At 43.3% G+C, this 24,218-nt stretch overlaps 1 protein-coding gene across 1 annotated transcript in view; it reads left to right on the top strand.

The window, feature by feature from the left end:
- The window catches only part of cnot4b (CCR4-NOT transcription complex, subunit 4b), a 32,720-nt gene extending 8,884 nt beyond the window's left edge, over nt 1–23,836 (top strand). Inside the window, exons 2-13 of the mRNA XM_084038502.1 lie at nt 3,559–3,783; nt 5,443–5,640; nt 8,844–8,930; nt 9,420–9,521; nt 9,613–9,738; nt 11,319–11,392; nt 12,059–12,238; nt 13,165–13,222; nt 16,605–16,845; nt 17,127–17,648; nt 18,271–18,471; nt 23,485–23,836. Of these exons, the coding sequence (XP_083894628.1) occupies nt 3,610–3,783; nt 5,443–5,640; nt 8,844–8,930; nt 9,420–9,521; nt 9,613–9,738; nt 11,319–11,392; nt 12,059–12,238; nt 13,165–13,222; nt 16,605–16,845; nt 17,127–17,648; nt 18,271–18,471; nt 23,485–23,768 (2,247 nt within the window). The 5' untranslated portion in view covers nt 3,559–3,609 and the 3' untranslated portion in view covers nt 23,769–23,836. The remainder of the gene's footprint in view (nt 1–3,558; nt 3,784–5,442; nt 5,641–8,843; nt 8,931–9,419; nt 9,522–9,612; nt 9,739–11,318; nt 11,393–12,058; nt 12,239–13,164; nt 13,223–16,604; nt 16,846–17,126; nt 17,649–18,270; nt 18,472–23,484) is intronic.
- The last annotated feature ends 382 nt before the right edge of the window (nt 23,837–24,218 follow it).

Here is a 24,218-nt window from a genome sequence, read left to right as displayed (position 1 = left end):
AAAAAATGCTCTAAAAACACAGAATTGAGAAAAAATCAAACGGAAAACACAGAATTTAGAAAAATTTAAACTGAAAACAGAATCTGGAAAAAAAAGGATTGCATAGGGCCTTATACAAGATATTAAACAGGCATCAGATAAAAAAGTAATGTCTTTGTTTGATCAAATCGGTCTGGTCAGGGGAAATAATTCTGGGCGGAACATCCTCCAGTCAATGAGCCAGTGTTTCGGCCAATAGATCAGCATTCAATAGTGAGATGGGTCTGTACAGGATCCACAGTTTAGGGCAGGGCTGGGGAACATTTAGATTTTTATATCATCCCTCAGGGGCCATATACTAAATTAGTGCTGGGCGGTATGACCAAAAATGTATATCACGGTATTTTTCAAAATGATATCGGTTTCACGGTATTTGACGGTATTTTTTTTTTCAAGCACGACTGGGTGTTAACCTAATTTTCTAATAATTTAGAGAATAATTACTGCAGTAAATTGGCTTGGACTGACATATTTTAATAAGGAGTGAATATTGTAGAAAAACATTAATGTCCACACTAGCATTAATGATGTGAAGGAATCAGAATGCATGACTGTTGCAGTCAAAATACAGAACCCTTTATTGTTTTGCAACTTGAAAAAACATCTTTTGTAAACCAACTGGCTACACAATGTAAACAATACGTCTCCTGTAACTGCAATATGAAGACTTCTTTATCCACTGGACATCAATTAAGGCAACATCCATAAATAATATTGAAACAAATAAATTAAAAAAATAAATAGTTCCACAGTTTGCTTTTCTTGTCGTAGGCAGTCCCCCTAGCAAACGCGTCTTTGAGTGACATTTGACTCGTCTCTTCTCCCGCAGTGCGAACAGCGGCTACAACTTTAGCCCGACGGCATTTGCAGAATATTGTTGTTTGTTCGACGTCGATTTTTTAAAGCCGAAGAATTTCCAAACAACAGACACGGCTCCTCTTTTCGGCACAAGTTCTTCTGTTTCATTGCTTGCTCGTTCGGAACTTTCGGCGAAAGTTTCGGCGAAAAAAAGAAATGGATAAACACGGCGAAAGTTTCGGCAAAAAGAAACTTTCGCCGTGTTTATCTATTTTTTCACCGCATCTTACGCTCAACACAGGCTGTGCTCTCGCATGCTGCTTGTTTGGTGCAGCTGCTAAACAGCCCCCTCTCAAACAATGTCCGGCGGCGCGACGTTCCGCCGCTCTGCGTTCCCGACGTTCATACGCTACACACTCACCGGTATTGGGGTATATGAAAAATGCATATCATAAACAAAAAAACCACCGGTATTCGGTATGAACCGGTATACCGCCCAGCACTATACTAAATTATTGAACACATAGGGCCCTAATTTCGTAGACCAGGCGCAGTGCGCGCCTGCACCTGCGCCACGCCGACGGGGTGTGTCCGCCTGGACTTTGCAAGTTTCGTGCACCGCGCAGTTTCGCGCAGGCACACCTCCCGTCACTCCCACCCGCGCAAGTGGGAAAGAGGGAGGAGAAGAAGGCGTGAGTGGGAGACGAGGAGGAGACGAGGCGTGGACTGGGATTAATACAGCCGATCCAGATCTTCACCAATCAAATGAGCTCCTCTCCTCTCCTTTAATGCGTTAGGGGAGGTTCAGTGCAAGTTCCGTCACTTGACAACCCGATGACAGAAGCAGCGCCGCCGCTCCCACCACGCGCATCACGCGCTGTGCGCGCGAATCATAATAATAACAATGACGGTTTTTTCCGTTACGCGTGCCATCCGCCTTTGATCTGTCGTCAGATGTGACGGGACAATCTATATAGATATAAATTCACGTGTTGATTCAATTAGTTGCATTAAATAGTGTTTGTTGTGATTATTTATTGCATTTAAATGTGCATGGAACTGTGGAAACCTGCCTGTGGGGTCTCGGTGACGTGTGCGCACTGCGCGCCGTCAGCCAAACTTCCACTCCGCCAGCTGTTATTCGCCTTGAATGAATGGACTTTATTTGCGCCTTGCGCCGAGAGTAGACCAGGTTGGAGCTGGCGGGCTTTCAGCGCAGTCTCGGCGAGGCTTTTTGCCATGAAACTTCCACTACGCCAAGCTGAATCATTGACGCCTCCCCCTGCTGCGCCGCCACACCCATCTTGGCGCAGGCGATCCACCAAACTGCCAAACTGACCGTGCGCAAGGCTGCGCGGGTCGAAACTTGCATTACGTCGGCTCCGCCACCCTGCGCCGCCCTGCGCTGCGCCACGAAACTAGGGCCCATAACCTCTGTTGAAATCTTTAAGACGCACAGTTCACAATGTATTTTTATGGCCTTTTTAACTTAATTGAAATAACATCAGGATCATGACAACTCATTTCATATGTTTAGCTAATAATCCATTTTATTGTTTTGAGTAGCATTTTATTATTATTATTACTATGAAAGGTGATTGTAGCAGATTGGTGGCACAGAGGAGACTCAGGTGATAGCTGTTGGGTTGCCACCCGTGTATGTCCAAAATATAATATGTCCTAAATAATAATGATAATAATCACAGATAAATTGGGTACTGCCTGAGGTTCCCCACTCCTGGTCTAGGGTTCTTTTGTGCTAATGGTGTTCTACATGCTTGTTTGGTTGGGGGAACCTGGCTGCTAAAATGGGGTTAGCTGTATAGATAATGTCACATAGAATTCACTTGGCAGACCATGAAGATCAGATGATCTGATGCCTGATTTATTTTTCCCACCAACATTCCACGAAGAAGAATACCGTGGTCAGAGCCAATCAGAGGCAAAGGCCCGCCCCTACTTTGCCTCTGATTGGCTCAGACCGTGGTATTTCTTCTTCTCTGTATGCTGGTGGGGGGGAAATATCACTACACACATAAACAGACTGGGCTGGACAATATATCAATATGATATTGATATCATGGTGTTAGACTACATAGCATCATTTTGGACATCATGAAGGGGCATTTTAAAGGCTGCATTACAGTAAAGTGATGTCATACTCTAAACGTACACTGTTGTAGTGAGAGGGGATCGAGCTGTTGAAGTTGGAGTGGAGACAGATTTTTTTCCATCTCTGAAATGAAAGATGATGAACAAGCTGACGTTTGTGTGGTTTAAGAGACCCACAACCCAAGACTTCAGTACAGGTGGCTGGACCTATGGTGGTAATCGGCTCTAAGCTCCAGAAAAACTGGAGGGAGAGAACGGATGAACAAGAAACCAGTGACTTGCATGATTAATTTTTGAGGGCTCTATGAAGAACCACTACGGTCTTGTATACCAGGAACTGAGGGAGGACACGGTAACTGATAATACTTGAGATTCAAATGCAGTGAAGTAGCAGATATTTTCTTTGTCGCATTTTCATTATTAAGCTGACGTATAATTGATTTGACATCTTTATTAAAGACTGGTGAGAATGAACTGTTGTATGTCGTTTGTTTCATTCAGCACTCTCATGGTCAATGTCTAGCAGCTGCTAGTAGCAGGACTTCATCTGGTTGATTTGTCCTCAGGACGGAACTCAACCCCGGTTTATCTCTGTTCCCGTTCCCACAGTTCCTCCTGTCCCTGTGAAAGCATTCCAGTCCACTAGTGTGTCCTCGTAGGATGTCCCAGAAGCCTGAGGTGAAGGACAACCCCATGGAGTGCCCACTGTGTATGGAACTGCTGGAGATCGATGATGTCAACTTCTTCCCCTGCACCTGTGGATATCAGATCTGCCGCTTCTGTTGGCATCGAATCCGGACGGACGAGACCGGTCTCTGTCCCGCCTGCAGAAAGGTAGACCCCCATCTTCTTTAAAGCCTGTGTAGCCTGGCAAAGTGCATGCACCAAAGCAGTGGAGGAGTTCCTGACATTAAGTGAAACTAAACCATTCATGCCAGTCTTATAGTCTAATAGTCACCCAGCAAGCAAAAGAATACAGATGGTAAGAAAATAGTCAACTCTTTTATTATTCAATTGTGTACCGTAAATTCTCTAATATAGGCCTGTAATCTATTATTGGCCAGGTCTCTAACATTGGCCGGTCTTGCTGTCGGCGGAGGTAAATAAGGGCCGGTCTCTAATGGAGGCCGGGGCAAGTGTCCACGGGCAGCGTTATTTACATGCTTCCCATTGTCTATATTAGAGGATTTACGGTATGTAAGCCTTGTCGCAGCGAGTGTCGATAGACGGTGCTGAAGCTGCACTCCGAAGCATAGAGAATAGTTGCAGAGCGAGAGCCTGCGCTGGTGCTGCCCTCTGGTGGTGTAGTTGCGACACTGTCCAACTGTCCAACAGGTGTCAGAAACGATCCTCTCTTCCTCTGAATCGGCAGTTCTCTTCGCCGCTTTCTCCGGTCACACGTGGCCACAGCGATCCCGTTGCTCTCTCCCTCTCTCTTAACGGCACTCGCTGCTCCTCCGTATGGCCTTACGTTTTCACTGTAGCCGCCGATCCGACGAAATAAAGGCCACGATTCATACAGCTGTCTTTTTAGGTTTATTTTTCTCTCTGCTCCTTAGCAGACACCGTGAAAACTATAAAATAAAACAAAGACTAACATTTAAACAAGTCCAGCCGTTTCAAAATCTCTTAATAAGGCGTCAATTATCAGACAGGCCTATACACGTGCGTACGGCAATCTTAAATCTTTTAAACATACAGTACAAGTGCACTAAAATATCTCACACAAATATGGAATCAAATTAAATTAAAATGCACATAAAATTACCGTGTGCGCCTCTCGAACCGTGCAGAATAATTACAGTTGTGACTGTGCGTTTCTTCTCTTTCGCCATGATGGGTCTCTCCCGCCTACCTAGCTTACATCCCAAGATGCCAGTACCCAACCAAACTGGTCATGTGACCCCTCAAACTCTTGACACAGTTTACACAAAACTATCTGGATTTCAAAATAAAGTTATCTTTTACATACTTACAAAACATTAATAAAATATAAACAGAAGCTGTCTCTCAGACAGTTACAGTGATCATCCAATCAGATGCAGCCATGAAGTGTGCGCGTGATTGTATGAAGGTGAGCGCCTGTCAATCATCCTCCTAGTGGCAGCCCACCAAGCGTGCAATACTGGCAAGTGGTAAACGTTGTTTACCGTAATATGGCAGCTGTGGAGCACCTAGTATTTTATAGGTTCAAATAGACACAAAATCTTGTTTTTATTCATTCTACAGGTAGTCCATTTTGCTAAAATAGAAATAGGGGCCTGTCTCTAATTCTGGCCTCCTTCCAATAAAGGCCTAGGCCGCTAAACGCTTGAGTAAATAAAGGCCCGGGCCCATATTAGAGGATTTACAGTATTTACAGATAAGTGTCACTCCTCTGTCTGTAAATGCACATGCAGTCTGAACATAGCCTCTGATCGGCTCAACAGTAGTTCCTGGGAGAATTGTACTGCACAGATTATATATCAGTGGTACACTGTGTGTGTTGTGCAGCCCTACCCAGAAGACCCAGCAGTGTACAAGCCGCTGTCACAGGAGGAGCTGCAGAGGATCAAGAATGAGAAGAAGCAGAAGCAGACGGAGAAGAAGCAGAAGATCACAGAGAACAGAAAGCATCTGGCCAGCGTCCGAGTAGTCCAGAGAAACCTGGTTTTCGTCGTGGGGCTGTCTCAGAGGCTGGCTGATCCTGAGGTGAGACCACACACACGCACTAGGGCTGTCAACAAATATTCTAAATTCGAATATATATTCGAATAGTTGTTAAAAATAGAATTTCAAATGTGAAAATTAATATTCGAATCATATGTAAAAGAAACAACAGCGGCAGCAGCGGCGCGACTGTCTGCTTGGCGGGTGGGCGCACGCCTGAGGTCAGGGAATATCGGTTCTATACTGTAAAACTTCAATTAATGTTAATAATATTTGTTTCAATCACTAAATGAAGCCTGCCATATTTGGGACAAGAATCACAACCTCAAATTGCTTGCGCAAAATTCTTGATCAGCACTCAGCATTTGTTTATTGTTGTCGTTCATTTAAACCGCTATGCGCAGTGAGCGTGAGGATGCGGGGGGGGGGGGGGGGGGGGGGGGAGGGCGAGGGGGGAGAGAGAACGGCCAAGGTCTGCAGTCTTGGCCATTAGTTCGTTTACTTATTTTTGTGAAGGTAATATGTTGTTAAATATGTTTAAACTTAAAATAAATTACCTATACAGTTAGTCATGTCTCGTATTAGTTTGTCCTGTTATTGACGTGCCTAATGCGCAACTAGAAATTTGAATATGTTCGAATATGTGTTTTTTTAAAGGGAATATTCGAACGTCATTTTTGAGTAATTTTGACAGCCCACAACACACACTGACTTCCGGTTGTCCATAGGTGGCGCTATGACCATAGCTCACAATGAGTGTGTAGATGCCTTTTAGGCCTAGGTTCTCCAGCATGTGAAGTTGGGACAGATTGCTTACCACAGGCAGTGTCAGGGCGACATTAGGCAAGGCAAGGCAACTTTATTTGTATAGCACATTTCATACACAAGGCAGACTCAAAGTGCTTCACATCATAACATGTCGTACAATAAAGTGAAAAAATAGAAGAATTAAGAGAAAATAAAGGCACAATGAAAATGCATTACAGAAAGACAAGGAGAATAAAAACATAATTAAAGAAACAGTGCAGACATTAAAAGATTTAGCAGAAAGCTATGGTGAACATAAAAGTTTCCAGTCTAGTTTTAAAAGTGGTCAGAGTTGGAAGTTCAGGAAGTTCACTCCAGCTATTTGTTGCATAGTGACTAAATGATGCTCTCCTGTGATTTGAGTTCACTCTGGGAATCACAAACAGATTGGTCTCAGCAGATATTAGTGGTCTAGAAGGCTTATGTAGTGGGAGCATATCAGTGATATACTGATATACATTAAGACCCAACATCTTCACAGTTGTCATTGAGCAGGTCTTCAGATTTTGCTGATGAATATGTTGAACCCTCTGAGAAGACATTCGAAAAATTCCATACCAGTTAAGTACCTAAAATGGCATTCCCGGCTATGTGGAACAAGAGAGGCTGTGGCGCCATTGCAGCGGTGACGGTGGTGTGACGTATGCACCGGAAAAACAATTAGCTGTAGCGCAGCAAAATAACTATGGAAGGTGAACTTTTGCTAGTCTCGCATATGAACACAACTCTTCAACTGTAAGCAAAGTTGCTGTGCATCATAAATATGGCGACTATACCATTGCAGCGTATTCCAGAACGCTGCAGCACGCCTTGTCTTCAATCTACCAAATTCTCCCATGTGACCCCCCTCCTCGGTGACCTCCACTGGCTCCCTGTTGCAGCACGCATCCAATTCAAGACGATGGCACTGGCCTTCAAGGCCATCAATGGAACGGCACCCATCTACCTTCAAACACTGGTCAAACCACACGCCCCAAAGCGAGCACTTCACTCCTCTACTTCAGCTGGCCGGCTGGTACCACCATCGCTGAAATCAAACAAATGTCGCTCAGCAAAGTCCAGACTCTTCTCTGTTCTGGCGCCTCAGTGGTGGAACGAACTCCCGACCGATGTCAGGACACCAGAGTCAGGCACTGTTGTTCTAACACTTGTTTCTACTTTTTAGATCTTACTTTATCTGCAACGATATGTTGTGGTTTCTTTCTTTTGACAAATGTACTTATTGTAAGTAGCTTTGGACAAAGGCATCTGGTAAATGACATAAATGTAAATGTAAATGTTGGTGAAACAACGGCAGCAACTGCCGGCTTTCTATCTTCTGCAGATCCACATTATCAGCTCGTTAAATCCTCCGGTGGTTCGTCTCGCATGTTGCATGTCTTCAAAATGTCACCGACTGGCCGGCTCACTTCGTTGCTCCTCTGTGATGACCTCCGCTTGCGTCTCAGAGGAGGAACATTCTGACACCCCTCTCCGTCTCTTTTACACTGACTGGTGCGAAAAAAACAGTGATAGGCAGGGTAGAAGAAGCTATAGAGACCGAAAACATTGATGCAGCACACATTCACACTACACATGACGTTTACCGTCTATAGCCCCTTCCACGCTGCCTTTTCGTTGTGGGAGTATCACTCCTACATGACAAGCAAAAGTTCCCCAACCCCAAGTCTGCCTCCTGTCCCTCCTGGGGAAGCATAAAAACGCCGCCACGGCGTCTGTATTATGTCGAGGTTAAAGGGAAGAACTTCGTGTTTGTTGTTTGTGACGTTGCCTCGCCTCGAGAAGCAGACACGTAATAACTTAGATTAAATGTCAACCTTTGGGGTGTGAATCTTTGGCTTCACTTTGATTCGATTAAAGATACAGTAGTTGGCGATTCGATTCAAGGACATTTTTTATTTTTGTCACGATTCCATTCGATTTGATTCTGTAAACCACGATTCAATTCAGTAACTTGTAACCAAAATTCTATATCCATGAAATAAACATGCAATAATGCGAGTGAGACTAAAAAATAAACAGACCACAGAATTACTTATTAAACATATTTATTCTATAAAAAAAGTAGTCCTGCATAATATTTTATGCTGAATACAAAAATGTAATGCTCAGTTATTTTTTTACATTTTCAGTAGACTACATGCTCTGTGTCTTAAACGTATTAAAACATTAATCATAAGTCAGAATCACGATTCATCCGATTAAACGCATTTATATCGGTTATTGGTGAAGCCAAAACGATTCATTCTATTTATTTATTTTAGCAGATAGATTTAGTTGAATAGGTAGGACTGACAATCGATTCATCGATTAATCCAATGAATCGTTACACCTCTAGTGAACCTATTCATAAAATGACATGAATTAATCTCCTGAGGGAATCAGGTATAGAGGAAATTCCCTCACAACATTAAATGGTTTGTCTCTCTGTTTAACAGGTTTTAAAGAGGCCAGAATATTTTGGGAAGTTTGGGAAGATTCACAAAGTGGTGATCAACAACAGCACATCATACGCTGGCTCCCAGGTGAGACCTCCACATTAGAGCTGTCAATGTTCCTTTATAATTCTATTCAAATTTAATTCCATTTTTTTTTTCAATATTCAAATTATATTCAAAATTGGAATGCTCAAATTCAGCCTATTATTAACATTAACTACACTACGCTTATACGTTGTCAATGCCATTATCGGCAATGTGCTTGTTTTACTCCCTGTCCACTAGAGGGCGCTCCAAAATAACTTACCAATAACTATGTTGAGTTACCAACAGGTGACAGCTTTCTCGATAAGTAATAATTAAGAAAGTAAAACAACCACAAAAAAAGAATTAAAAAATAGAATAGTAATTTCAGCATTTGATTAGTTTAGATTTTTCTACTATTCAAATTATATTTGATTCCCTTATTTCATTCCAACAGCCCTAGCCAACAGCAGATCAGAGTTGAGTGTAAAGTCTTGATGCAACTCCTTCTTACCGTGAGCCTGGTCCCTGTGTTGTTGTTGTTTCTCCCAGGGGCCCAGTGCAAGCGCCTATGTCACATATATGCGTTGTGAAGATGCTCTCAGAGCAATCCAGTGTGTCAACAATGCAGTGGTCGATGGCCGAACACTGAAGGTGAGCTCGAGAGAGATATCTAGGACCTTTCTGTCAATGACGAGCTGAAGGTTGAGTTATTAAAGAATAGAATGTATTCTGTGTTTTGCAGGCTTCTTTAGGAACAACCAAATACTGCAGTTCCTTTTTAAAGAGCATGCAGTGCCCCAAAGCAGACTGTATGTATCTCCACGAGCTGGGAGATGAAGCTGCCAGTTTTATAAAAGAGGAGATGCAGGTACACTTTACACACCACTGAACTTTACTCTCGAAACTCAATTGATGCAGTTTGTGTGAACAATTGCAGACCTTTTTCCCAGCGTCCTAACACAGTTGTCATTCACATTTTGCTGGAATCGGCACAACCAACCTTTTCCAGTGTGTTTATGAGTAAATGTTCATCAACGAATATAATACTAATCATAAGCTCCCTAACTTCAGTCATCCAGGTGATATGTGTACATCTTTGGAGCAAACGGGAACTGCAAGTAGCTAATGGAACTCCATCCATGGTGTAGAGCTGGACTATGGTTAAATCACCTTCTCCATTGCAGTACAATACTTCCCCGAATGAAAGAGGCATGATCCAAAAATCAAAGAAAACATGCTCTTTATCTCTGTTTTACATTGCAAGGTTTGAAAGAACCGAGGCTCAGAATATCCCTGGAACACGAACTCCATTTATGTGCTAATGTGTACTGGTTATTGATCTGTAATAATAATAATACATTGAATTTGTATAGCGCTTTTCTGAATACAAAGACACTTTACAGAAGGAAAAACTAACTAAAAAACAAACAAACCGAAAACAGAAAATAAGACAAAGCCTAAACAGAGCAACATTCAGTGTTAATGAGGGAGGGGGCAGGGGGCTCGTGGTAGGCAGAGGAGAAGAGATGGGTCATGAGGCAGGACTGGAATATGGTGAGGGACTCAAGGATGGGTTGGGGTAGGGAGTTCCAGAGCCTGGGAGCTGCCCTGGAGAAGGCTCTTTCCCCAAAGCCGCGGAGGTTGGATTTATGGATGCAGAGGAGACCGACTGATGTGGATCTGAGGGGCCGAGAGGGTATGTTGGGGGGCGGGGGTCAGTGAGATGGTGGGGGCCAGATGGTGGAGTGCTTTGTAGGTGAGGACCAGGATTTTGTAGGTGATGCGGTGGGAGATGGGAAGTCAGTGGAGGTTCATTAGGACTGGGGTGACGTGCTGCCAGGTTTTGGTGCGGGTGGACCAGTTGGAGTCGGTTGATGGAGCTGGAGCTGATGCCATGGAGGAGGGAATTACAATAATCCAGTCAGGAGGAAATGAAGGCGTGAATGAGTCTTTCAGCAGCGAGGGGTGTGAGAGAGGGTCTGAGTTTGGCAATATTGCAGAGATGAAAGAAGGAGGTTTTTAACTATATGGAGAAGGGGGAGTCTAAAATCACGCCACGGTTGCGGGCCTGGGGACAGGGGGAGATAGTGTTGCCTACTACTACTACTGTTAATACTACTACTACTATATAACTACTACTGTTAATACTACTACTACTATACAACTACTACTGTTAATACTACTACTACTATACAACTACTACTGTTAATACTAATACTACTATAAAACTACTACTGTTAATACTACTACTACCACTTCTATACTACTACTACATTAATATACAACATTTCTAGCTAAGGCATGTAGTGTGTATAGTATACACCATGAAAATACATACTGTATATTTCCTCTTCCAGCCCTCATACTATACCAATGCAGTAGCATCATCACGAATGGATCGGTGTGTATTTGGAGACAGCTCTGGCTAATCTGTTCTTTTGCTTCCAGGCAGGAAAGCATCAGGAGTACGAGCAGAAACTACTAGAAGGCCTGTACAAGATGAACCCAGCCTTCCTACAGAGGTGTTCTATCAGCAGTGTCTCTGTGTCTCACCAATCCTTTCACACACTTGTCCTCATTTCCTCTCTACACAGCACCATATCTCATAGCTTTCTAAATCACAGATCCATTCCCTGGTTGTTTTCAACGTCAAAACCAGTGCACAACATCATGACATGAGTTTCTGTATAAGCCCATTTGTACCGGTTGCTGCATGGCGCAGCATTGTTGATTCGTAGTCATTTTCATGGCACATGCAGCATGTGGTGCACTGTCATTGGTTCAGGTGCACATGTGGTGGGTCTTGTTGATATTTTGGAACCACCTGACCGACGGGGTGTCGTGTGGTTCGTCGAAAATGATGTCAATCAATCAGGCATATATTTTAAACAAGCGCACGTGTATGCCTGATTGATTGGCGTTGTTGTCGACGAATCGAACGTTTTGTTGGTCGCGTGGTTTTGGAGTATCAACGGGAACCACCACATGTGCACTTGAACCAATGACAGTGCACCACATGCTGCATGCGTCATGGGGATGGCGATGAGTCGGCAGTGCTGCAATGAGTTGGCAACCGGCGGGAGGGGCAATGTTGCGCTGCGCAGCATCCGGTATAAATGGGTTAGTGGGACTTTATGCTTTGTTATGAAGATATCATGTAAATGCAAAGTTTCATATTGATCTCTCAGGTCAAACAGCTGCAGTAAAGATGGGAGGGCGACCAACAGTCTGTCATCAGACCACAGGAAGAGTCCACCATTGGATGCCTCAGACTCTGAACACATGGCCCCTGAGGGGCCTGAACCTGAACTCAGCCTTGACCCTGTACCGGCCCTCCCCCCCTTCTCCTCACACCACAACATCGCTAGGTAAACTAGAACTACACAACTGTACACAAGGTGGATCCGTCATTTCACTGCTTCCTGCGTAAATGGTAAATGGCCCGCGTCACATAAAGGCTGTATTAACCAACTATGTTATTGATCCATTTTCAAAGTCAATTACTTTAAATTACTTATGGGTCATTTAAAGTCACTCACTACTCACAAATTATCATTTCATTTTATTCCAAATAAATATTTAGATTAGCCCTTTATTCCTAATTTCACCTCCTTCCCAGCTAATGCCAACTCAACCCTCGATCTGGATAAATTCACTAGAATGTATAAAAGTACAAGTGGACACCTTCTAAACTCCGGTTTCCCTTTGACACCCCACTAAGCCAGGCTGACCTGCCTGGACCTGCATTTCTATAGCTAGTCTTTCTGTCCACTCAAGGCGCTTCACACTGCATTCAGTCTACATTCACACACATGTAGTTGGAACCCAAGGTTGGGCTGCACCAGATTTCTGCCTAAAAGCCTATTAAGGCAGTTTTTTCTCGCCACTGTCGGCTGTAACGCTTCCCCCTTGGTGGTGTTGGGACTTTGAAATTGTATTAACTCTGGAAATCATGAGCGTATTCTAGTCCTGCTCAATGTGTTAAGTGTCCTGAGATTACTTCTGTTGTGATATGACACTATAAATAAAATTGAATTGAATTGAATGCCTTCAGTGCCCAAGAGCACTTTGGCATGCAGACTGGAGGCGTCGGGAATCGAACCCCTTGCTTTACCTCTGAGACACCCCTGATGGAATCAGTGATGTGTTGTTGAGACTCTGCTGTTTTTCATTACCTGCTGTTGTGTGACAATTACAGTGCCAGTGTTCTGCCGCTGAAACACCCAGATCTGGTTGGAACCCTCCTCAGTCTTCTGGTGGGTAGAATGACTGTTGTTCTCCATTTCTTTTACAGCTCCAGTAGCAAACTGACAGACATCCTCAGTGTAGGCAATGGTGGAACCTCACAGCTGGTAAGACCAAGAATTACTAAAGCAGGAGCTTCCAATTGAAAGTGTCCAAAGTCACGGTTGTTATACGTACTGATCTTGATGATCTTACTGATTCTTGATCGTATGCATGAAACCAACTGTGTTAGGATTTCTCGTCCCTGTCAGAATGATCAGTCTGCACATGTTTTGCTCATACCCTACTCACAAAAAGTTAGGGATATTTGGCTTGCTTAAACCCGCTGTCAAATTTTCAGGTGCTTGGATTGGATTAAGTTCCTCTAAAAACTGGGTTATTCAATTATTATGTATTGTTATATAAAAAGCAAGTACATGTTGATATTGTGCAGTCTGTTAATAAAAGTGCCTGTGTTACATTTGGCACATGTTAGTTCTAATTTTGTTTTTGTTATTTCTTTATGGGAAATCGGGAGTATCGCCATTCAGTTAAAAAATATCAAGATGAGGTTTTTGGTCCATATCGCCCAGCCCTAGATGCGTATAACGGCGGCCTCGTACGAGCAACTAGCAGTGTTTTATCTTCTTCGGATCTACGCTTTGAGCTTGTTAAATCCGCCAGCCAGACCCCCCTATAACGATTTAGTTTGTCACCTTTTTCAACCCTCATGAGTTTGCAGGTATGATCATGAAAGTAGGGCATTTAAGTAGAAGCATGCAATGGTGATGTCCTCATCTCAAACTATTTATTGAAACAAAAGCCAGCAAGAGTGGTGGGTATACCACAACAAAACATGTCAATGTCTCAATAACTTGTCATGTGACCAAAGGACGTCTACATCTCTGCTTTCTGTGACTCTTCCAGTGTCTGTGTCTCCGTAGCAACCTGCTGATGACACTCTGTGACTCTAAGCTCATTGGCCACTTCCCTCTGACAACATCCTGTTTGAAGCCTCGCACGGCGAGGTGCTGTTGATCACTTGTTAGGTGTCGTCTTGGTCTCATGATGTCAACATGTGAACAGCATGATGAAGACGGCTGTTTAAATATTGATTCTAATTGAACCAGGACATTGATTGGTCGATTCAAGGATCAAACAACTGTTCTGAATTTTGCTGTTCAGCTCTGTGTTACAGAACAGCAAGTTGTGCAAAAAGTACTGAAACATTGAACAGTTGGACATGTGCATTCAAACTTTTAGACAAGGTCAAATTAAGTTCACCTGTAAAGGTTAAAGTGCATTTTACTGTGGCTCAGTTGGTAGAGCGGGTTGGCCAGTGTTCGGAGGGTTGGCGGTTCGATCCCTGCCCTTGTCACTGTGTCATGGTCGTTGTGTCCTTGGGCAAGACACTTCACCCAGTTTGCCTCTAGGAATGCACGATATTGGATTTTTTGCCGATATCCGATATGCCGATATCTTACAACTCATTTGGCTGATAACCGATATCGATACCGATATATATATATATATATATATATATATATATATATATATATATTCATATATATAAACTTTTTGTAACGTTCTGGATGACGGTTCTTCAAATGGACAATTAAGTTTGTGGTGTTAAAAGAATGTGTCTTGGCTCCTCCTCGCATCACCGACCAGGGTTGGAATTTCGTTATTTTAGGGGCAAGGCCATTTGGCCTTCACTTTCCTTTTTTTAGGGGCACTAAGGCCACATTACAGGGCATAAAGGCCATTGAGTAAAAAGAGATAGTTTTACCTTTCAGATTAATACCATAACATCCTAATTCATAACAAAACATGAATTATGTATTAAAATATTTTTAATACCAATATCAAGTTAATATTACATTGGATCTTTATATATATATATATATATATATATATATATATATATATACACTCAACAAAAATATAAACGCAACACTTTTGTTTTTGCTCCCATTTTTCATGAGATGGACTTAAAGATCTAAAATTCATTCCAGATACACAATATTACCATTTCTCTCAAACATTGTTCACAAATCTGTCTAAATGTGTGATAGTGAGCACTTCTGCTTTGCTGAGATAATCCATCCCACCTCACAGGTGCGCCACATCAAGATGCTGATCTGACATCATGATTAGTGCACAGGTGTACCTTATACTGCCCACAATAAAAGGCCAGTGGACAGTCTAAGGCACACCTGTGCACTAATCATGTTTGAGAGAAATGGTAATATTGTGTATCTGGAATGAATTTTAGATCTTTAAGTCCATCTCATGAAAAATGGGAGCAAAAACAAAAGTGTTGCGTTTATATTTTTGTTGAGTGTATATATATATATATATATATATATATATATAAAGATGCACGTGCACATACACGGGTAGGCAATGTGGACATGATGTAGACTAATCGATAGGTAGTCCCTCTCATTATCGTTCAGTGTTCAACCCAGCTATCAAGCCATTTTGTGACTGAAAGTACTGTTGATGACTGTGTAGGACACAGCGGGATTCTGGGTCGGGCTTGGGCTTCAGACTCGTGGGTGTGAGCGAGACCAGAGCGGAACTGGACCGGTACTTTTATCATAAAAATGCCGCTCGTGTTGACTCGAAATATGTGCAGACGCCGGAGCGGAATAATACAAATACCGCTGTGTGCTTTCACTGCCTGCTCGCTCAGCTCCACTTGGGTGGTGGTAATTAAGCCCACAGCACAGGTGCTTTTTACATAGAACTTGGACAGGGACACAAAGGCCACCTTGGCGTGCGGGCCGTCGTGAAATTCCCACTCCGTCACCGACGCTGAACAATCATTGCAAATACAAACTTTTCTATCTGTTTCCGACACCTTAAAAAACGTACACACCGCCGACATTTCGAACTTCTCCCTTGCTCTGCTGCAAGTTGAAGTAGGTGACGTGTCACGTAGCGCTGCACACGCAATCCTCGCGCCCTCGGGCGTTTAATCTGATTAAATCAAAGAAGCAGCTGTCTTTATTTATCGGTTTAATATATCGGCATGCTATCCGATATCCAATAATACATTTTAACGTTGATATCGGCCGATACCGATACCTTGCCGATAATATCGTGCATCCCTACCTGCCTCGTTTGAATGTGTATGACTGCTGTATGTTTGAGGTGGTGGTCAGAGGGTCCGTAGGCGCAGAATGGCAGCCACGCTTCCACCAGTCTGCCCCAGGGCAGCGGTGGCTACTATCGTAGTTTAACACTACCGGTATGACTGTGTGTGAATGAATGGAACCTGGAACCCTGTCAGAGCGCTTTGAGTCTCCTGAAAAAAGTGCCATACAAATCCAATCCTTTATTATTATTATTATTATTATTTTAGGTTCATCATGAAATTTCACCCAAAAGCTGAATATCCCTAGCTTTTTGTGAGTAGTGTAATGTAATGTATGTGTTAGGATGAAACTATGACGGCACCAGACCTGATAAAGGATAATGGAAGTCCTATTTCCTGTCCTTCAGCTCCCAGGCAGTGACTCTCCATCGCCCCCTCTTGGCCTGGTGGTTCCCATCAGTGTCACAGGTCACACAGCTCACTCCCCATTCGAGGCAGCTGCTGCAGAGTCCCAGTCTCTGTTCTCTGACAACAGTAACTTCAGGCATCCAAATCCAGTCCACAGGGGACTGAGCAGCTTCCCCAGCTCCCCACACAGCAACGCTGACTGGCCCCCTGCCCCAGAGCCCCAAAGCCTCTTCACCTCAGGTGGGCCTGACAGGAGGACTTCTTTACTAAAGGCCGAGGACTTTCAGAGGACGGACGTCTCTACTTGATAGATAACTCTAAAATTTGAGACACTAAATCAGCCTGATTCTTAATGTTGGATTTTTATAGATTCTCAAAATGTGTAAAAATGGTGTCAACAACTCATGAGACATAGATGAGCATGAGATAACATCATAAACTTCATCATAACATTGTCTTCTAAATCTTTAACTGTGTGTGTGTGTGTGTGTGTGTGTGTGTGTGTGTGTGTGTGTGTGTAGATACCATGCCCGTGGCCTCTTCCACAGACTGGCAGGCAGCGTTTGGCTTCGGCTCGTCCCAGCAGCAGCAGCATCAGCAGGAGGACGATTTGGGCTTCGACCCATTTGACATCACTCGCCGGGCGCTGGCTGACCTCATAGAGAAGGAACGCCGTGTTGAAAACAGCTTCGGCTCCTCCCTGTCACCTGGAACCTTCTCCCACCAAACCCAAGGACCCCTGCAAAACAAAGGCCTTGGGCTATCAGGAGGGCTCCTTCTCCCGAACCACCTCTCAACCTCCCACCCCTTGCATCAGCACCCCCACAAGGGAGACTATAGCTGCTGCAGCTTCCCCACTCACCCTTCATCCTCCTCCTCAGCTTCTTGTGGATCCTGGATGGGTTCCACCTCCTCATGCAGTGATTTGGTGCGTTTGAACCACACAATCAGTCTAACAGCGTCCACTTCACACAGCAGCTTCTTGGACTTGACAGTGCTGCCAGGACATCACAGTACTGGGTTTGGAGGAATCCCCATCACAGGTAAGACTGGTTCAGTAGATCAGACTGGGTCCTGTACCACCAAGCAGGATTTGAGCTTAGCAAGGTAACTTGAGGTTTAACTCAAGCGGTGTTTTCAGTCCTATGATAGTGGTCCTTACCGGGTAGATCACCATGGCAACTGATGCTGCACACCTGTCCCCGATATAACCTCCACCCACTGACCAACTAAAGCTGGCTGCAGGGCTTGTTCCATAAGGAGTCCAGGAGTCACATGACTCATTATTAACGACCCTACAAGAATTGAAACGCCTGGAGAATCTTCACAAACCTAAACCAGGTTCTGCTGCCTACGATGAAAATTTCCAAAGCCCCTTTGCTGAGCTGACTAGAATTTGGTAGTCAAGGATTTGGCCATATATTAAGAAAACATATGCTTACTGACAATTTCACCCAAATGTCTAGGATAAAATTATGAAGATGATGATTTATGGATGTAAGCTACTACTTGACTGGTTGGCAGTGGTGTACAATTCTAGTTTCAATGTATTTCAGGTTAATATCCTCTAGCAGTGGAGGAAGTAATGTTGGTCTGACACAGTGTTTGGTAGCAGCTGTGGACTGGGGCTGTTTTTAAAGGTAGTATTTGAATGTCTCCATGCAGAAAACAGCAGCTGTGGAGAAAGTGTTGATGTCAAAGAATGGCAAGAAGGCCTCAGAGCACTGTTACTCAACATCAACTTTGGAGGACTGCCCAACTCCTCGTCTTCCTCATCGCCACCCAGCTTCAACCACGCAGGGGCACCGGGGCTTCTTGGGAGTGTTCCTCACACAGCCAGATGGATGGACCCAGCCATCATCACAGGTAGGGGCCAGATCCTGCTCTGCTCATGGGCACCAAACTGAACTAATGGCGGGATCCAGAGATTCTATCAGTGGAGGGGGAGCTAGTCGGGGACTCAAAAGTGCTAGACAAAAATGTGCAACTCTTTCTAAGTTTGAAAATTGACCACAGACCATGCATGGCACAGTTACCGCCGTCTATAGATCAATGCATAAAGAAAGAAGCACCAAAGAACAGAAGAAAGAAGACGGGGCCGAGAGTCCAGCAGAGTGAATGTGAATATTTATTGGCTAATCTATTCATATTGCAAATATAAGACAGATAGATAGATAGATAGATAGATAGATAGATAGATAGATAGATAGATAGATAGATAGATAGATAGATAGATAGATAGATAGATAGATAGATAGATAGATAGATAGGTCATCGTAGCAGCAGTGGTACCATCAGACTACAAAAAATAAAACTGTACAATACACAATTTAAAAACACATATAATACACAATATACATAAGATGCTGGCAGATCCGGGACAATGTTAAATAATATTAAATACTGAGCAAAATGGGAAGGTGCATTTTTTTTTACAGTGGTTATATTTAAATAATAAGTCACTTAATTTAACTTAACTAAATCCTCCCTCCCACCTTCTACGCGCCCCACATGACCACCAAAACATAGTAACATAGCAGACATCATCTTTAATGTGTTGTCATGTTTGGTTCAGGAGGCCCGCTGCCAGCCTCCATCACAAGGACCCCTGGGGGCTCGCAAGGGTCTTTGATGGTTCCATTCCTCTGAATGTTCAGGGCACTAACTTTCATGCTGTTATTTTCACGTTTCCCCTGAACTCCAAGTGATCATAAATGAGGGTTCAGACACAAACGGCACAGTTAAATCTACTAATACATGTTATTGTTCATGTCATGTAGTTTCTATGAAGTTGGTTATTGGGGTATTTGTAGAAGCATTCAGAATTTGCCCTATTGCAACAATAGAGGTCAAAGGTCAATTCGTCAGTTAATGAAAATGTGATTTGTAGATGCTGTAGATTATATTCCAAGTTTTCCAATCACATATGAGTTAATGATGTTCTGTGCCGGTGCCCTTCTGTTACACTGGCTTTATAGTGAGATCATCTATATAGATATAATAAACAGTGGCAAGAAAAAGTATATGAACCTTATGGAATTTCATTGTTTTCTGAATAAATGTGTCATAAAAGGTGATCTGATCTTCATCTAAGTCAAGGGTAGTGACAAACATAATGTGTCTAAAATAATAACACAAAATAAATCTGATCTTTCATGTCTTTATTGAACACACACATTCAACATTCAAAATGGCAGTGGGAAAAGTGAACCCTTAGAATGAATAACTGGTTGACCCCCCCTTGGCAGCAATAACCTCAACCAGGCGCTTCCTGTAGCTGTGGATCAGACCTGCACATCGTTGGAGGAATTTTAGCCCATTCTTCCTGGCAGAACTGCTTTAGCTCTGTCACATTGGACGTCTCATGCGTTAAGCCCTCTTCAAGTCAATCCTAGCATCTCTATTGGGTTGAGGTCTGGAATCTGACTTTGCCACTCCAAAAGGCAGATTATGTTTTTCTGAAGCCATTCTCTTATGGACTTGCTCCGGTGTTTTTGGTCATTGTCCTGTTGCATCACCCACCTTCTACACAGTTTCAACTGATGTACAGACATTCTCACAATTTTCTGAAGAATTGTCTGATATACTTGGGAATTCATTTTCCCCTCAATGATTCCAAGCTGGCCAGGCCCTGATGCAGCAAAGCAGGCCCAAATCATGATGTTTCCTCCACCGTACTTTACAGTTGGGATGATGTTTTCATGATGATATGCTGTGCCCTTTCTACGACAGATGTAGTGCTGTGTGTTTTTTCCAAATATTTCAATCTGAGTTTCATCAGTCCACAAAACATTTTTCTAATAACGCTGTGGAGTGTCAATGTGCTCTTTTGCAAACTTCTTGTGTGCAGCAATGTTCTTTTTAGTAAGCAGTGGCTTCCTTCGTGGTGTCCTGCCGTAGATACCCTGCTTGTTCAATGTTTTACGTATTGTAGACTCATGAACAGAGATGTTAGCCAGTTCCAGTGATGGGCAAATGATACCGAGGCTTTGGAGCTTGTATCGCTCTTCCTGAAGCGGAGTGGTTCGAACCTCTGTGTCGGAGCTTGTATCAAAAACACCAGCGTCACGTGACAGAAGCGCTTCATTGCTTTGAAATGTTTCGAGGCGTTTCATTGGCTCATAGTGTGTGTCAGTGCATTTCATTGGCTCGTAGTGTTCATGCGATGTGAGCCTATGACAGCTTGACAGGTTTGACAGATTTGAGTGGTTTGACCAAAAACCTGTCTGTTCTGTGCATAAACATTCCTCCTCGACCATACAACTTCTCCTATGACAAACTATTATCTGGACTCTGGTGTAAAACACTTAATACAAAAACGATCTTTCTGAGTTCAAATGATCAAATAAATAAACCCTTAACCAACATTTAACCCTTCATATCATTTAGATTTATCCGTTGGCTTAATCTGGGATGTTTTACAGTATGGGCGAGTATCAATGAACAAAACACGTAAATGACCACACAGTCTTTTCTAAACTTTTATTGCTGACATGGGATTGAAACAGTGTCAGAGCTTCAGTCGTGCTCTTGAGAGGTTGCTATGGCTTCAGTTGTCCACCAGATGTCACCGTCACTGAAGCGTTGAAGCTTTGAATCTTTTTCAACACAATTGCTAGGAAAGCCTCAGTGCTTCATAAGGCTTCACTTAATAATTCTTGCGCAGAACAAACTCCAAAAGTTTGAGGGGTTTTATCAGTCAAAGTAGCTGTAGTCCACACCTCCAAGTGTATCATTTTAACAAGACTCCAGGTGTGCTAAAACCTGCTCCAATTAGCTTTTTTGAGGTCATTAACTCAAGGGTTCACATACTTTTTCCACAAACACTATAGTTTTTTTTGTTATGCTCAAAACAGACATGAAAGTTCAAAAAATGTCATGTTATTATTTCAGACACACATTTGTCAATACCCTTGACTTAGATGAAGATCAGATCACATTTTATGAAAAAATGTATTCATAAAACCATTAAATTAAAAAAGGTTCACTTACCTGTACTGTACAGTGGCAAGAACAAGGATGTGAACCCTTTGAAATTAATTGGTCATAAAATGTGACCTGATCACAAGTATAGACAAACACAATGTGCTTTACCTAATACCACACACACACACACTTGTAATGTTTCATGTCTTTATTGAACACAGCCATTAAACATTCACAGTGCTGCTGGAAAAAGGAAGTGAACCCTTGGGCTTATGACTCACAAACAAACTAATTGGAGTCAGGATTTCGGAAACCTGAAGTCCAATCAATGAAAGGGTATTTGATCCAGATGTAGAGTTACTTTGACTTTTAAAAACAACACTCAAACTTTTTGAGTTCGCTATTTACAAGAAGCGATGACTCTAAATTGCCCGTAGGTGTGAATGTGAGAGTGAATGGTCGTCTGTCTCTACATGTCGGCCCTGTGATAGACTGGCGACCTGTCCAGGGTGTACCCTGCCTTCGCCCAATGACAGCCGGGATCGGCTCCACCCTGCTGATGTAGACCATGCCTTGCCAGAAAGAGATCTCCAACGACCTTTGATCAAGAATTGTTGACCTCAAGAGAGCCGCTCATACCAGACATCCTAAGAATGTGGCTGAGCTTAAGCACTTCTGGAAGGAAGAACGGTCCCAAACTCCTCCTGAACATTGTGCAGGTGTGATGAGCAGCTACCGGAAAGGCTTGGTTGAGATTATTGCTGCCAAAGGATGTTCGACCAGTTCTTAAATCCAGGGTTCACTTACTTTTTCCAGCAGCACTGTGATTGTTCAATGTATTTGAACATAGGTTCAATAAAGACAAATGCAATAATAGAAATAGTCTTAGCTGGTGTAGTTGGGCATACCTTCCTGACATTTCCCCAGAGTAGGAATATGTACACTAGACTGGTCTTGTCACATTTACTCGGCATCTTTCTCAGCTCCGCTGTTTGTTCCACCAGTACAAGACTGACCTCTGGTGGTGTCTGCTGGTCACTACAACACATCACATCAATGCAGCCATAGAAAGTGGAATATCCATACTTATGATGGTATTAAAAAATCACAGAGTTGAGGATTTGTAAACAGCCTGGTATATTGTAGCCTACTTCTGTAAGGTAGTGTAGTGTGTTCAAATTGAAGCGATAGGAGCGGCTATTTGGTTTTAAATCAGCTTTATTTAAGAAACGGCAAAATCGCACAAGTTACAGAGGTCTGGGTCTGACTATGTTTGTGCAGCCCATTCCAATATCACCTCCAGTCGACTATCACCTCCAGTCAACTATCATATCGCCTCCAGTCCACTATTGCCTCCAGTCAACCAGCTGATTCCTTCCCACCCAGGTCCAGACACCCAAACATCCCCCTTCAGGGTGACATTCTCATCCCACTATTGCGCTATTGTACATGATTTTGTAATCCAATCAAATAAACCAAAACGTAATACAAAACTTTGATTTGAGGGTAAAACTCATGTGAGTGACTCATCCATGAAAGAATATTGAGATTAATCGGATGTCCGTGTCAGTTGGCCAGCTCGTCTTCTCGTTGTCTCCAGTGTTCCGTTGTGATGCGTGGCGTGCCCACACCGGCCCACAGTGTCTGAGGAAGACTACATGTTTGAAAATGAAGAACAATCTGCAGGTGTTCCCCTTATCTCAGGCCAAACACACCTCTGACTGTATTGTCAGCATCTGAGTTCCATTGTGGGTGATGTGGTTGCCAGCTTTGACAAGAAGGAAGGTGGTGTAGAGTAAAAAAGACTATATCTGGTTCTGCTGCATGGATTTTGAGTCTGAAGATGCTAAATCTTACTTCATGTAATGTCAAATAGTGAACCACAAACATTGGGTGAAGAGCATTTAGGCATCATTAATATAAAAATGTGTCCTGTTGCCTTATCCTCTGCAGGGATCCCAACCTCCGGTGGAGATCTGGACTCCCTTCAAGACGACAATCCTCCACACTGGCTCAAGTCTTTGCAGCTGCTCACAGAGATGGAGTCCCCGCCCAGACCTGCCTCACAAAACGTCTCCTTTGGGAGCCAGCAGCCCCCCCACAGAACTGGTTGGGCTCACTACCCGACCCCCACCAGCCAGTTCCACTCCCCTCCACCAGGCTTCCAGACAGCCTCCAGACCCCCAACACAGACCCAGACAGACCTAGTCCAGAGCGCTGGTATCAACCTCCACTAGGGACTGTCAACACAAACACTGTTCCTAGCTAATAAGATCATATTATATTAAAACTTCTTTGTTTCTTGTCTCAGTTTCTGATTGGTTGTTGGAGTTGGTCGAGGCAGGACATCCCAGCCACGCCCCCCGCCACGCCTCCCAACACTGTCTGAATGCAACATGTTCATAAAGTAGCACTGAGATAAACAGAAGACATCCTGAATCTGATCACATCAGTCGTAGTCAGCAGTCAGCTGTTTCAGTCTGAGGGATTGGGTTGGCTCAGGTGCGGCAGGGTGTCTGGAGCTGCAGGATGCTGATCGGAACAGATGATTTTCAAATGGGGCAGAAGAACATCAGTCCTACTGTCAAAATCAATAAGCAGCATTTGGTGTACTTTATCTCAAGTCTAAATGTGAGTCACATTTATTTCATCATACATTTAACCCCTCCTTGTATTGGAAGCGGTTT

This window comes from Eutrigla gurnardus (assembly GCF_963514095.1).
Source record: "Eutrigla gurnardus genome assembly, chromosome: 21".
Classification (NCBI taxonomy): Eukaryota; Metazoa; Chordata; class Actinopteri; order Perciformes; family Triglidae; genus Eutrigla; species Eutrigla gurnardus.
This window is presented reverse-complemented; position numbering and strand designations above follow the sequence as displayed.